General features: G+C 40.3%; 1 protein-coding gene across 1 annotated transcript in view; it reads right to left on the bottom strand.

Moving 5' to 3' along the window:
- LOC115773805 (ELKS/Rab6-interacting/CAST family member 1-like) overlaps positions 1-9,810 on the bottom strand; it is a 124,604-nt gene extending 114,794 nt beyond the window's left edge. The window contains exons 1-6 of the mRNA XM_030720722.1: positions 9,775-9,810; positions 8,931-9,178; positions 8,665-8,836; positions 4,369-4,443; positions 3,175-3,330; positions 1,137-1,229 (exon numbers count right to left, since the gene is read on the bottom strand). Coding sequence (XP_030576582.1) covers positions 1,137-1,229; positions 3,175-3,330; positions 4,369-4,443; positions 8,665-8,836; positions 8,931-9,178; positions 9,775-9,810 — 780 coding nt within the window. The remainder of the gene's footprint in view (positions 1-1,136; positions 1,230-3,174; positions 3,331-4,368; positions 4,444-8,664; positions 8,837-8,930; positions 9,179-9,774) is intronic.
- Positions 9,811-15,991: the final 6,181 nt, after the last annotated feature.

Genomic DNA, 15,991 nt, shown 5'->3' with positions numbered 1-15,991 from the left:
ATGTTTTTTTTTTTTAACCTCTTCCCTCTTACAAAGGTTACTGTGTCTGTTTATCTCCTAAAGCTCTGACTTTGATCAAATATATGTTGACACAATGAGGACATTAAGAGGAAAAATGGACATTTATTTCAGTTCTTCCCTGAAAAATAAACAAAAGTTAGACACACATGGAGGTCACTGAAGTATTAAACTCTTTTGCTCTCAGGTCTCTACTTTTAGTAATCGGTCAGGGTCAATTCTTTCATTTGGCCAAAGCTCAGTAAGTAAATACTGCAAACAGAGTGCATATCATAATTTCACTCCTCTTAGTATGAAATTCATTTTGCTGCTGATGTGATTAGGAGTGAATTTAACATGACACATAACAAGAATGGACCCAAACCGTACGTGAAATATAAAAGCAAAGCAAAACTGGTCTGAGCTATAAATGGAGAGAAACCTCATGCAAGAACAAAGAGAAATTGTGTTAGTGATACAGACGCTGCAGCACAGCACAGCTGGACTCTGCTGGAATTCTGCAACTGTATCATTCAGACTGCTGCAGACAACTATTACTATCAAAAGCCACTGATCTCACACACAAAGTAGACTGAGATGACGTCCTGACCTGTTCATAGGAACAGAAAATGTTTTCTCCTGGTGTATTTACCAGAGTGTAGAAAACACATTTGCTAACCCAGGTTTTGAAGAACGATTTGATTTATTTAAAACTTTAGGCTTTAGGCTTAGACTTTGTTATTTTGCCTGTCTTGCACTGGTTCAAACAGATATAGGACTGCAGTTAATGTATGCAGAATGGACCATGTCATTGGCAATATGATACTACAACTACATAAAGAAAAATAAGTATACCTCATGATTGGATATGGATCAGTTTTCAATGGTGCTCTCAAAATCTCAGACTAAGTACCCTGCAGCTGTTGTGCATTTGAATGTTATAGTTGCGTACTGCTGTCTGCACACCATACTACCAGAAATCTTTTGGAAATCTACTTGAACAGCATTAGCCAGTCGAAAGAAAGAAAGAAAGAAAGAAAGAAAGAAAGAAAGAAAGAAAGAAAGAAAGAAAGAAAGAAAGAAAGAAAGAAAGAAAGAAAGAAAGGATGCTCAAACAGACACAGGGATGTGTCTCTTACTGCCGACACCTCCCGCTGAAGCTCATTGGCTCGTTGCCTTAGCTCCTCCTTCTCTGACTCGCTGTGAGTTAGCTCTTCCTTCAGCTGCTCAACCTGGCAGGAGAGGAGTGCATCAACATAGGTGCTTCCCATTTAACCTAGCATTGCTCCTTGCTTCCATGCCTCTTACCTCCTCCCAATAAGGAAGCAAGACAGAGGTGTGAGGAAAGCAGAAATAGCATGCAGTTTATTATTACAGATAAACTCGTTATCTTATCATTACTACCTCAAGTATTTTATTTCATGAATTAAAATGAGTAACCTTAGGGCCTGTATTATAAATCATACAGTGCTATACTGAACTGTTTCCACAACAGTGTGGCTGCTCCTTTATTGCCCTGTCAGTTCAGCTGACCACTGGATAAAGATATTCTGATTGACAGCTTTCGCTGGGAGGGTCTGCTCTCCCAGTTCTTTTTTTTTTCCAAAATTGCATTTAAAGGATTAAAAAATCCTCAATGATGGTGTTACCTGAATCAACTTTGGGGTGGGTAGCAAAGGTCTGAAGAAGGGAAGCGCCCTAATTAGCAGACTGGAAAGCACATCATGGCCATTACAAGTAAGCTGCCACAGTTGCGTCTCACATGCTTAAATGTCTAAAACCACCTATACTGTTGTACAATGTCATGTCCCTTGAAGACATCTTACTTCTGAACATGCAAACAAGTCGTGCATCATCTTTATCTTGATTAACAAATGAAATGGCTCTGTTGCTATTAATTAAAAGCTTTGATTGAGTACAACATTACACCTTCAATTAAATACACTGTAATGCTGGAAACATGCTAATAACATCTGGACTTCCAAAACAAGAATTCCTCTAGTGTATTACCATTGAGATGCATGCTAACAGCAGCAAAATCAAAGTATAAAAGGGTACTGTAAAACACAGTGTCAATTACTTCCTTCCAGTTTTGAGACACAAACTCACTACAGACAAAAACAAGAATATATCAACTCGCACACACAAAAGTCTGCTGAATTTCCAAACTGGATCGCCTCCCCACACGACAGACGTACTGAGTTTGCCGTTTTAATGAGCACAGCTCCCACAGACACTTTTCATTCCTGACAGTGAAGTTTGATCTGACAAGGTACTGAGTGTGAAATAGCAAAGTTATTCTCAACTAAGCATGAAAATCCAGCTATTGTCCAAAACACAAAGGGAAAAAAACATTGTGAGACAAGCAAATACAACCAGACAGGCAATAATGGAGCAAGAACACTTTTGTTTGTTGGTCTCCAGCACATGGAATAACTAAAAAATGAAGAGATAGAACAGCGTAGCCCTTTTAACATGTACTGTCCAAGGCTTTGGGATATAAAAGGAAGCAAATATACAAGGTCAAACAAATCCTTCATATTAACTAATCTGTGGAAAGTGCTTTGTAGTCAATGCCTCCTCTAACTACAGATATCACCAGACACTTTAGAATATTTATCTGATGCTGTCCCAGGCCTTCACTGCAGTCACCTTATTGCATGCCTGTATGAGGTCTGGCTGTTAGTTTGAGCTACCACAGTCAGTCTATAGTATCTCTTTGAAACTGTCTCCAGGTATTTCTGTTCTTAAGATTTACTATTCCAGGGAATTCCTCTTTTTGAGATTTTACCAGCTGTTTGACCCCCACTCTTATCTTTCAGACTTGCATGGTGACCTCATTACTCCATACTGTATATTTACAGATAACTCATCCTCAAACTGAACGACTATTCTCAGCTCTCAATCAGCCCTGAGCCACATGTAAGCTCTTTTGTTCATGAATTAATATCAAAGTGACACAAAGCTAACAAAAACACTTAACAGTCAAGTATCAAATAAATTTTATCCCAAGCCATTTGGGCTCCATGTTTCAAAAGTTTTCACGTTCAATACTGATTGACTGAATTACTCAAGTAATGCTGAGACTCAGTAATTTAATGCAGTATCCATTATTATGTTTCAAATTGGAAGTGCCAAATAGTTGCTGTCTGGACCGTGCGTTTGAACATTTCTCACCTTGTTCTTCATGAACTTGGAGTGGGATCTGTACACCTCCATCTGTTTGATCTCCTCCTCCCGCTCTTCACTGCTCAGAGCTCCGTTAGATTTGAGCATCATCACCTCCTCTTCCAGTTCTCTCATGCCGCGCTCCATTGAGCTGATTTTTGCATCCTTTTAGGAGACAAACACACATTAAGAGATCAGACCATAAATAAATATAACATAAATGTACAGTAATGATAAATTGGAGTAAAATCAGAGGTGGAAATGTAATCCAATTATTATTATTGTTATATACACTCATGGACTACAACATCAGGTACACTGGTTAAACTGCTCATCAACGCTAATATCTAATCAGGTAATCACATGGCAGCAACTCGGTGCATTTAGGCTTGTAGACATGGTCGAGACGACCTGCTGAAGTTCAAACTGAGGATCAGAATGTGGAAGAAGGGAGATTTAAGTGACTTCAAAAGTGGTTGTTGGTATCTGAACTACTGGGATTTTCCTACACAACCATCTACAGTGTTTACAGAGAATGGTCCAAAAAGAGAAAAAATCCAGTGAGCCGTAGTTCACTGCCTTGCTAATGCCACAGGTTAGAGGAGAATCGCCTGACTGCTTCGAGCTGATAAGAAGGCAACAGTAACTCAGCCACTCATTACAACCAAGGTACACACAAGAGCATCTCTTAATGCACAACACGTCAAACCTTGAAACACATGAGCTACATCAGGAGAACAGTGCCACTCCCATCAGCTAAGAACAGGAAACTGATACTACAATTTGCACAGGCTCACCAAAATTGGAGAAGCTTGGAAAAACGATGCCTGTTCAGCCGAGTCTCAATTTCTGCCGTGACATTCAGATGGCAGGGTCAGAATTTGGCATAAACAAGATAAAAACATGGATCCATCATGCCTTGTACCAATGGGTCAGGCTGCTGGTGGTGCTATAATGGCACACTTTTTCTTGGCACACTTTGGGCCCCTTAGTACCAAATGAGCATCATTTCAATGCCACAGCCTACATGAGTATCATTGCTGACCATGACCCACCCCTATATGACCACAGTCCCATGCTATTATTATCACTTGGGTAGACTTAGAAAGGTCAAGACAAGACATAACTGTAATAAGTAAAATCTGCTAACATGGTAAAATTCAATTGATTGAAAACTATTTTTACATATATTATATTGTTTACCTTCATTTCGATGACTGTCTGCAGGGCCTTGGTCTTTGTTGATTCTGGAGCTGCTTCGTATCTCCTGTGCAGCTCCTGAGAGACACAAACAGCACGATCAGCAGACGACAGAGAGGGAGACACAGCGGGATGGAGCGAGGGATGGGGCAAGACAGGAGGAGGTCGTGGGCCAGAAGGAGAGGCAAGAGCAACTGATGGAAAAGGATGAAGTGAGGGCTGGACTGTGGGTGTAGGCCGAGGAGCAGGAGCAGGGAAGGACGGCGAGTGCTGGAGGGACGGATGAACCGGAGGGTGGACAGAAGAGGCGACAACAAAAGAGGGAAAGTGGGGAGGACAAGAGGAGGGGGTGACAACAGGATGGTTGTAGTGTCGGTGAGAGGGAGGGGAAGGGACAGGGAAGGAGGGAGACGAACGGAGCAAGGGATGCCGCGATGGAGAGAAAGGAGGAGAGGGCTGGAAAGGAGGTGACACATGGAAAGGAGGTGGAATAGGGATGGAGGGAGAAACAGGAAAAGAGGGAGATTCTGCTAGAAGTTTCCCTCTGGCAGAAACACTGGCTTTCAGCCTCCTTGGGTCGATCCGGCCATCCCACATCATTTGAACTACTTGGAACGGCTCTAACTAAGCTAACCTTGTTTAGCCTTAAATGTGAATGATCAAATCTGACAGCCTGAAATTATGTTAATTCAAGAAATTAGCTCCCAATGCTTCAGTCCCCATGGATTAAGAAAAAAATATTAGATTATTTAAAAGTCCAAATTAAACCAAATGATTCAGTTCAAGTGAAGAAATCCAGGCTTGTGGCTTCAGAGTATTGAAAATCAAATAACACCATGCAAGTCTGAATCTCTAGCAGTCCAGATATTAATAAAACCCTGCCAGAATTTGATCTATTTTTCTCTTTTCTCTAAAATAATCAAAATTATCCAAAAAGTCCAAACACAATGCTCCAATTTACTAAGAAAAATGCAATAAAATGTCTAGCATGTCAGTCAGTTGTTACTTCATCACAAGTCGCTAGTCAAATGAAGTGAGAGTAAAGAAGGAGAGCAAGAAGGGGGAGTGCAGTAGTAGATGGAAGGACACAAAAAGAGAAAGAAAGAGCAAGGGAGGAAATGAAAGCAAAGGGGAGGACATGGCTGTGTATGCATCACTGCTTTTCTTTGGAGGAAACACACAAAGAGAGCTAATGCATAAAGCCAGGAAGCATAAAAACATATATGTGAACCGGATAGTGGGAAGCCATCGCTAGAGGCACTGACAAGGATGGTACGAATGCCCACGAGCACACACACATACACACACTGACATTCGCTGAAAAAAAAATACGTCTTGTTTTGCGATCCTGGAGAGTGTTTCCTGGTAAAATTAAAACTGATGAAGCCATCGCAAAAACAACAAAAAAGCATTTATGGCTATAATAACGAAATATCAGAAAACACACTGCTGAAAACTAGAAATCTCTTTTACTTTTCCAGTTGACAAATTCAGATTCAAATGCCCTCATCTTAACTTAACTCCTCTTTTCTGGGTCATTTGGAGGAGATGCATCTTAGCTTTCTGTCAGACCTGTGTCCAAGGTCTGTGCATGTATAATTCATCTGAAGTTGCTTGTGTTATATAATGTTTTTTTCAGTTTAGAGGGTATTTGTTGTTGCTTTCATCACACAGAAGTATAACTTGTTCCTCAATAGCCACTACTGTCTAAGTGCTACCTGTCATATTACTGCATTTCAATACAATTTATCTCACCAAATCATCAGCCTATTATTATATTATTGCCATCTTTTACAATCAAAATTGAGCAATAACATCAAGACATGGAAACAGAGCTATTTTGCCTTTAAAGTGAAAGCTACACTTTTTAAAGCGTGCTAGCTGCATTGGCAATTTCTTTTTAATCAATAACTAACATTAATAAAAAAAACTGATGTAAATAAATAACATAAATAATAAACACGCATTCACTTTTACACAGTTATATCCCCGCCAAGCACCGTATGTCTGTGGATGTTTCTTTCTCTGGTAAATCGGATCAAACAGTCATTTTGATTTTGATTTTGCTGAAAAACAGTGACTGAAAATTGGGCTGTTGCTCTGAATTTACTGCAAAATGGGCTTTTTTGGACCACATAGCCCTAATGTAGACATAATTACATCCCACCCAGTAAAAGATGTTGAAAACTTTATTTTTTTTTATCGTTACCTTGTGATGGTTTGCTTTTTCCTTAGCTAATTAATTTAATAAGAAATATTTTTTGGTTCTACATTTGGTGATTTCACTGATTAATTACTTTAAGTGATTAAGTGGCATTTTACAATCAAGCATCCAGGAGGTTAGATTAAAAGACTTCATGTACTTAAAGGAGAGGATTATTTAATAACTGCACAGCAGCTCCATCCCCAGGAGGGTTGAAAATATTGCTGCAGGACATTACAGGCTAGTTTGTTAATTAGCAAAATTAACAATATCCCAAAAGGAAGTGCCAGCACTGAATCAGGAAGTTACTAAGACTTGCTCAATTGGAATTTTAGCACATTATTTAGCACTGCAATATTCACTAAACTCTATACTGAATCTATCTTTCAATACTGCAAAATGTTATTCTCATTCTTATTCTCCTGAGACTTTTCCTACTTTGTGTTTAACATCGTCAAAATCTGCTGAAAAACAGAAATTCCATCCAGTCCACTGACGCAATGAGAAGAAACATCAACCAGAGAATGTGCAGGCTCCCAATTATGATATAAAGTGATATAAAGTATGACTCTATATCACACGTATAACATTATGCTGTATCTTATTGTCAAACTGACCAATCCATTAGTATATTGGTATTTATACCAATACACTGATGCTTTTTTTTGTTCCCACATATGGTCATGAGCTTTGGTTAGTGACCGAAAGAATGAAATCACAGATACAAGCGGCGGAAATGAGCTTCCGCCGAAGGGTGGCTGGCCTCTCTCTTAAAGATAGGGGGAAGAACGCTGTCATTCAAGAGGGGCTCAGAGAAGAGCAGCTGCTCCTCCACATCGAAAGGAGCCAGTTGAGGTAGTTTGGGCATCTGGCCAGGATGCCTCCTGGGTGAGGTGTTCTGGGTATATCCTACTGGAAGCAGGCCTCGGGCCAGACCCAGGACACGCTGAAGAGATGTCTCTCGGCTGGCCTGGAAATGCCTCGGTGTAAGCTCGGATAAGCTTAGGGAGGTGGCTGGGGAGAGGGAGGTCCAGGTTTCTCTGCTTATTCTGCTGCTCCTGTGACCCGGCCCCAGATAAGCGGAAGAAAATGGATGGATGGATATTTTTATCTAAATATTTTTTGTTGTGCATATTTTTGTTCTCGTTTTAGCTGGCTACAGTATTGTGATTATTTATATGTTTCCACCTTGTTAATTCATCTAATTGCTTTTATTATTTTCTTTTATTGGTATTTATTCTTATTATTTATACTGACAATTGGTGACTTTTGCATCACTTGTTTCTTCTTGAGTTAACTGTCTTTTTGTTTTAATTTGAGTATTCTGCCTTTGCTCACCTGTCGAAGCAGCACTTTGTAAGCTCTGTTTTTAAAGGTGCTACATAAATCAAGCTGTTATAATTATTATTATTACTAATACCGAGATAATGAACAAGTGCATATTGTTACAACAAATGTGTGACATTATAGGTAATGAATGAACACTTCTGGGCATCACAGAGCTCTAAATTTTACTTTATCTCTTTAACATTTGTTTGCAGATTATTTAGGAATGTAAACAGGAAACTTGTCAGTTACGTTTGTGAATTATGGCCTCTGATAACACCACAGGAAAGATGCATAGATGTAAATTAGTGACTTTTTGTACACTGAAATACACAGAATGTGTTAAAAGGTTGGTAGTCACACATTGACAACATGTTGCCACTAGGGAGAGCTGTTGTATAAAAAACATGAGTGTAAAATTAAACCAGCAGAACCAGACAGAAAAAAGAAGAGTGGAGAAACTTGGATGAAATGTGCATTCCTGTTTATTTATGTGGATGTTTCTGTGTTTTGTTAATCTAAAGTGTGAGCCAAGAGTGGAAGAAGCCAAAGGCCTTGCCTGGATGATACACACTGATCTGAACACATTCACATCTGGATATGCACAAAGACTCACCCCTTGCACATATGGTAGCGTTTGATTGCATACTGTTTCTTCTTTGCCAATTACACACACACACATACACACACACACACACACACACACACACACACACACACACACACACACACACACACACACACACACACACACACACACACACACAGACCTCTCTGAGTTGTAGCATCTCCTTGTCTTTTTGCTCCAACAGGCCCTCCAACTGGTGGATGGTCATCTCAGCATCAGCCAGTCGCCTCGTTCGCTCATGATCCTCCTCAGTTGCACGTGATGACAGACCCTTGCTTTGCAGCATTTCCAGTAACTTCTTTATTGACTCATCCCTGCACACAAGAACAAAATGAAGTTAATGTTATGCTTTAGACAAGGTCACTGAAATTGTACCTTAATAAATTCAACATTACTTTTTATCTTTACCTGGCTGTTAGTGTGTGTTTCTGTGTGTCTATCCTCAACTCCATTTCTTCAACAGTCTTCCTCAGGAGGAAGAGCTCTTTGGCCTGCCTCTCATACTCAGCGTGGAGGCGCAGGAAGTTCTCCTCTGTCATTTCTTGAGGGGAAATGGGCTGGCTTCCGAGGCCAGAGTAATCAGATTGGAAGAGCTGGTTGAGATCACGCTGGATTCTGAGCTCATCTTGTAAAGCCTGGATGGTGCACTGAAGATGCTGGTGAGAGAGAGTGACAGGGATGTTCAAGTGAATGAATGAGGTGATGCAATTGAAAAAATTGATAGTCACACATTGCTTTGTAACTGATGGCTGGTCACTATAATGGACATTCCAGGCCCTGGTAGCATAGGTGACTGTCTAATGTCACCTATAATCCTTTGCACCCCGTTGGTAGCCACTTCACTTGTTTGCCTCAAAGTTGAGATAAGTTTAACTTTGTACCTGCCCACTTTGCTTCACTTATGGTTATTTTGCCTGTCATTATGACAAGCTGCTAAATTTTATTGACATTCAACATACATTTCTTTAACACCACCTAAAACAACCCTTCCCACCAACATAGGTACTTGTCCTCCAGATGCCCTAAAGGCTCTTGGTTCACCGTGTGCCAAATGGTGTATGGTAATTTGATGTTAAAAAATTACTGTGAGACTGATAAGCAATCTGGGACATCTGCTGCCGTAATGCTGGCTTTTTATCAACTGCAGCATGTTTTTCCACCTTCTTTTTAAGAAGTCTGACCTCATCTCTTAAACATGCTGGAAGGGATTATACAGTATCTCCAGGGTGACCTGGGAGCTCTTGGGACTCACCAGTGCAAGCAGAGACCTTTGGCCTGCTGTGCTCATCCTGTTGTCATTGCAAGTCTGATAAGGATAAAAACTGCAACAGGGTAGGCAGTTTTAAACAGACTGTGGACCTTTGCTGTTTGCTAAGGTTTTTAGTGTCTGTGAGGAGATTGTTAGCAAGAATGCACCACTCAGAAGTGCATGGGCAGGAGTCCAGTAGTAAAACACGGCCGTATGTTTTGTTGAACTTAATGCAATCCAAGGTATTCAAAATGTAAAGGAAAGCTGAATCAGTGAATCCCTAATGGTTATAATTTAGCCTTATCAAATACTGTAAATTTTTAAAGGTATAAGTTTTCTGAATTGGTAAAAAAACACAAAATCTCATTCTCTGAACCAAATGCAGTTTCCTAAATCCATTTAATAAATGAAACCCTCGTTTGACAACAGTTTTCACCCAGTTGGACAATTGGACAGTTCGCAGATCTCATTTAATCTTACTACAAATCTCTAAACACTCTTGCTCACTAAAACAGATTTTGCACAGTGATTTCATTTCTTAAACGCAACCAAGTCAAATTGTTCACTCTTGTTACTTCTGATGTAACTTAACAATTATGTGCCCAGCCAGCAAGGTGAGATAAAAATCTATAACAACAATGGCTGGAAAGAATTAAATGCATATGAAACATAAACATGTACTATAACTTTTTCCATGTGTATGAGGGAAGCAAGACAAAGAGCACAACACAATCTCAGCAGATTCACCACAATCTTGAATATTTCCTGTATACTGCATGCTTTAAAAAAAAAAAAAAAAAAATTTAAGTAGGATTAAAAATGTGCATTTGTGCATCTCAAACAAGGGAGTTCAAGTATTTTGGGATCTTATTCGTCAGTTATGGGAAGGTGAAGCTCGAGTTGGACTGGCAGATTGGTGCGGCGTCAGCAGTAATGCAGACATTGTAGCAAATTGTCGCAGTGAAAAGAGAGCTGAGCCGAAAGGCAAAACTTTCAATTTACCAGTCCGTCACCTATGGTCATGAAATCTGGGTAATGACTGAAAAAATAAGGTTGTGAACACAAGCAGCCGAAATGAGTGTTCTCTATAGAATGACTGGGCTCAGCCTTAGAGATGTGGTTTGATGTGGTTTGGGCATCTGGTTAGGATGCCTCCCTTCATGGCATGCTCAACTAGGAGGAAACAACGGGGTAGACCCAGACCCTGCTGAAGAGATGATATACCTCATCTGGCCTGCAACCAGAAAAACTCTAGAATAACCTGCTTAGCCTGCTGCCACCATGACCTGACTTTGGATAAGCAGATGATGGATGGATGGATGGATGGATGGATGGATGGATGGATGGATGCCCAGTGACCCTGATGAAGGCCATGGGCTGAAATGCATCGGTCAAATAGGAAAGTTGTTTTTCATAATACAAGTGTTGCTTTAATACCATGTCCTAATTATGGCAAAAACTTAGATAAAAAAACTGTAGTACTTCATGACTGCAATGTGCCCAAAAAAATCCCAATCTAAATCATTTGTACTTCAAAACAATGCACAAAATAGGTCAAGACTGAACATGTGAGTGGCTGACAGATCATCTGGGATAACATATGTGTGTCATCTGTGTAATCTCTGTAATAAATGTTTCCCGGCAGGTAAATATCACAGCCATCATGACAGGGGATGATGTGACATGACTACCTCTTAGTCAGACAAAAGCAGTACATTATAGGAGTTTGTGTGTGTGTGTGTGTGTGTGTGATGTCGCACCGATGTCCCCAGGCTTTTTTAAAATGCGTCATACACAATGTGAACAGCAGCCAGGTCATCACAACACTAGCCATGGAGTATTTCCAGAGATTAAAATAATGCAGGTAGCAAAGCGCTGAGAGAGAAGTGCATGAGTGAGAGCAGAAGTAAACAGGTTCTAAGTTAGAAGGTTTTTGAAAAAAAAGTCAGGAGATCCTATCGGTCCCCTGCAGCTATCATTGCTGAACACTGATGAAGAAAGAGAAAAAAATGAAAGCAAAAGGGAAAAGACTGATTAGCAATAAGGCAAAGAAAAACAATTCTAAGATATAAAAGAAGAGAAAGAGAAGAAAGAAAAAAAGCAAAAGCAGCTGACAGTGATCATAAACATAGTGTATGCTCATATAAACAGACACAAAAGACTGGATAAAAGGTAATGAGATAATACTGTAGCAACTGCCTTTACTCAGCTTTATGTCACATGACAGCCAGTGCAGCATCTCCCCTGCCTATAATCCCACACTTATATTGAACCAAATGATCATTTTCTCCCTTTATTGTATCGCCATGTGTGGGTCGGTTTGATGGCTCATTCAATAGCTCCCCACACGCACACACATCTGACGGTTGAGGCTGACATTTCTAGGACTCCCCTGAAGACTGAGACACAGACAGAGAGCGATAGAAAGCATCCCTTTCTTCACTTAAATATTCTTTCTCTGGTTCAATCCTCCTGCCTCCATCCCAACTCTCATTCCTTCCTACTGACATGCAAACACTGACCAAACCATGCAATAAAAATGTGCCACAGCCTCAACTAAGTTAACTGATCTGATTGATTAGTTGATTAGGTGAAAATACCTTATTGATGTCAGAGGTCAGAAGAGAATGGCCAGACTGCTCCAAGATGAGGGGAAGGCAACAGTAACTCAATTAACTACTCATTGCAACCCAAGTATGCAACACATTGAACCTTGAAACATGGCTGCAGAAGAACACACCAGGTGCCGCTCCTATCAGGTGAAAAAAGGAAACTGAGGCTACAATTTTTACAGGCTCACAAAAATTTGACAACAAAAGAATGGAAAACCGTTGCCTGGTGTTACAGGTCTCGATTTCTGCTGAGACATTCAGACGGTAGGGTCAGAATCTGGCATAAATAACTACATCACCCCTGACACTGTGCCTTGTATCAACGGTTCAGGCTGCTGCTGGTGGTGTAATGGTGTGGGTCATATGTTCTTGGAACATTTGGATCTTTTGGTACAAAATGAACATCGTTTAAATGCCACAGCCTACATGAGTATTATTGCTGACCATGACCCACTCCTGTATGACCATACTGTACCCATCTACTGATGGCTGCTTCCAGCAGGATAGCACCCCCTGCGACAAAGCTCAAATCATTGCCAATTGTTTTCCTGAACATGACAATGAGTTTCTTGTACTCAAATAGCCTCCACAATCACCAGATCTCAATCCAATTGAGCACCTTTGGGATGTGGTGGAACGAGAAATTTGCATCACGGACGCACAGCCGACAAATCTACAGCAACTGTGTGATGCCATCATGTCAATATGGACCCAAATCTCTGAGGAATGTTTCCAGCACCTTGTTGAACCACTGCCAGAATTACAGCAGTTCTAAAGGCAAAAGGGGTCCAAACCAGCACTAGCAAAGTGTTCCTAATAAAATGTCTGGTTAGTGTATCTTGTGACAAAATAAATAATTAGCTGCAGCCACTGTTAAGAATACTAGTGGAAAGCTGGCATGCCAAAAGGAATAACAGAGAGAAAAACAAATAACTATGTTCATTATTGTAATGTGAACAGTGCATATTATATTTCATGTGCTATTCAAGCATTAAAAAAATATGCCTTCATGCCCTCATGCAACACAGTCACACACACACATACACACTCACACATCAAGCACCCAGAAGTATGTCAGAGTCATGGAGTCATGCAAATCTATGTGGCTCTGCATTAAAGTCAAGCGTGTACAGCATGAGCATACACAAAAACCACACAAATTGCAAAGTTTACATATAAAGAATTCAGTAGCAGAGAGCATACACACACACACACACACACACACACACACACACACACACACACACACACACACACACACACACACACACACACACACAGCTGGAATGTGGAGTTGAGAAATGCCAGACCAGGATAGAGAGGAAGGGAGAGAAATATCATAGGAAGCAAGAAGAAAATAACACAAACAGAGAGGGCGATGAGGAGGAAGGAGCGAGGAGCAAGGAAAAGGAGAGAAAACAGAGTGTTAATTATGTTTGTCAGAAACAGAAGGAGGGGAGAGAGAGAGAGAGAAGGCGGAGAGCAAGCAAGTCAGAAGTTCTGTTTTTCTTCTCAGTTTCTGCTGAGTCCTCTTTCGCTATCACCTTTGACCCTGTCAGATGCTTCCCGATTCCTCGTGAGAATTGGGGTGTGGCGGGGAGGGTCATCACACCAAGCAAGCGTACATGTACATGAACTGGACATGGCCAAATGCTCAGAAAAATATGCACAAGTAAAAGAAACTGTACTAAGTATAAGTAAATTATTACTTTCACTTTTCTTAGGTGTTCTTTTTTTTTTTCTTTTTGCAAAAACAAATTATATAAGAGCAAAGAAAAGAAGAAAATCTAAATGAGCCAAAAAAAATAATGAGATGACAAATCAAGATGATAAATTTCACCCTCAGATGTCTGAGCAAAGGACATTTTTTCATGAAGCTGCAAGTGAAATGTAAATAAATCAGAGAATCATTTATAAGAACACACTGGAGGACAATGGACTGAAATGTTTACTCTAAGAGTCGCCAACTCCTTAAATGTCATGATGACTGTAAATATTATCTACAGATGCTGTCATAACTGCATTTACATGCATAAGATGGACCATCACTTGTGTTTTTCATTTGTTTGGGACAACAATATGTAAATTTACATAAATTTTTTATGTAAATTTTATTTATATAGCACCAAATCACAAGAACAGTCACCTCAAAGCGCTTCATATTGTAAGATAAAGGCCCTACAATAATACAGATCAGATGACCCCCTGTGAGCAAGCACTTGGTGACAGTGGGAAGGACAAACTCCCTTTAAACAGGAAGAACCAGGCTCAGGGAGGGGCAGTCATCTGCAGTGACTGGTTGGGGGTGAGGGGAGAGAGACAGGACAAAAGACATGATGTGGAAAAGAGCCAGAGATTAATAATAACTAATAGTTAAAAGCAGAGCGGGGTACAAACACAGAGAGTGAAAAGAGTTGAGTGAAGAAGAAACACTTAGTGCATCATGGGAAGCCCCCCAGCAGCCTTGGCCTATTGCAGCATAAGCTTGATCAAAAAGGAAGGTTTTAAGCTTAATCTCAAAAACAGAGATTATTCTCACTATGAAGCTGTGACCAGCACAACTGGTACACGGTCCACCACCACATGCATCCAGTAACTGTGTTTGCTTTTGACTCCTCCGTGCAACAAATGACAGAGGGCGTGTGTGACCAGGCCAAGACCAAATTTCCAAATACTAGAAATATTACTAGAACAGAATATTTACAAATGAAAAGTTCAGTTCAATGTCAATAAGACACACTGGTGCTGCAGCTCTGCATGCTGAAATATCACTTTTTGCCTAAAACAGAACGTGGCTGATTTTTTTTTTTCCTGAAACGGAAAGAAAACCCCATCATAGACAAATAAATTAATGATCTCTTGTAACATAATGAACAGTCTACATAATTCCTATTCATAGCTAGAAGAGAAAAGAAAATCCTTTTGTACGCATAGTGACAATTTTTCCATCCAACGTCATCCCTCCCTCCGGCCACCGCTCATCTGTCGTTCAGTATTAACCATCCCTTCGTTATTACTCCTCCGTCTCATCCCTCGCTTATTCTGCACTCATTGGGTGAGTCATGCATCCCCCTTAACAGAAAGACACACTGTGACAGAAACATGTATACACACACATTAGGATGGACACAAACATGCACGATAATGCCCACACGCAGGGATATACACAGATGAAGGAGACAACATAATGTTGGAGGCAGCGGTCATGCTGTGTGTGTGTGTGTGTGTGTGTGTGTAATGACCGTGAGCAGTTTTGAAAGAATCGCCCACTCAGGCATTAGACAACAGGCAGATTAACACACTCCCTCTCTTCGTTCTCTGAGGATAAAGGTGGAGGAACATAATGAAGAGGATGAAATAAAATGCAAAGAAGAAGAATAGCTGGAAGACACGCAAGACACATGCATTTTATTTATATATAAGGAAGATGGAGATATGTATTTGTGACTGAAAAGAAATAGGTAAGAGAGTGAGAAGTGGCAGGAGTGATATATGTTGATCCTAATCAGTCACTTCTGAGAAGAGAAGAGAAGAGAAGAGAAGAGAAGAGAAGAGAAGAGAAGAGAAGAGAAGAGAAGAGAAGAGAGAGAAAAGAGGAGAGAAGAGAA

The sequence above is a fragment of the Archocentrus centrarchus genome, chromosome 23, assembly GCF_007364275.1.
Source record: "Archocentrus centrarchus isolate MPI-CPG fArcCen1 chromosome 23, fArcCen1, whole genome shotgun sequence".
In the NCBI taxonomy this organism is placed as follows: Eukaryota; Metazoa; Chordata; class Actinopteri; order Cichliformes; family Cichlidae; genus Archocentrus; species Archocentrus centrarchus.
The sequence above is the reverse complement of the archived record's forward strand: the minus strand, read 5'-3'. Positions and strand labels throughout refer to the sequence as shown.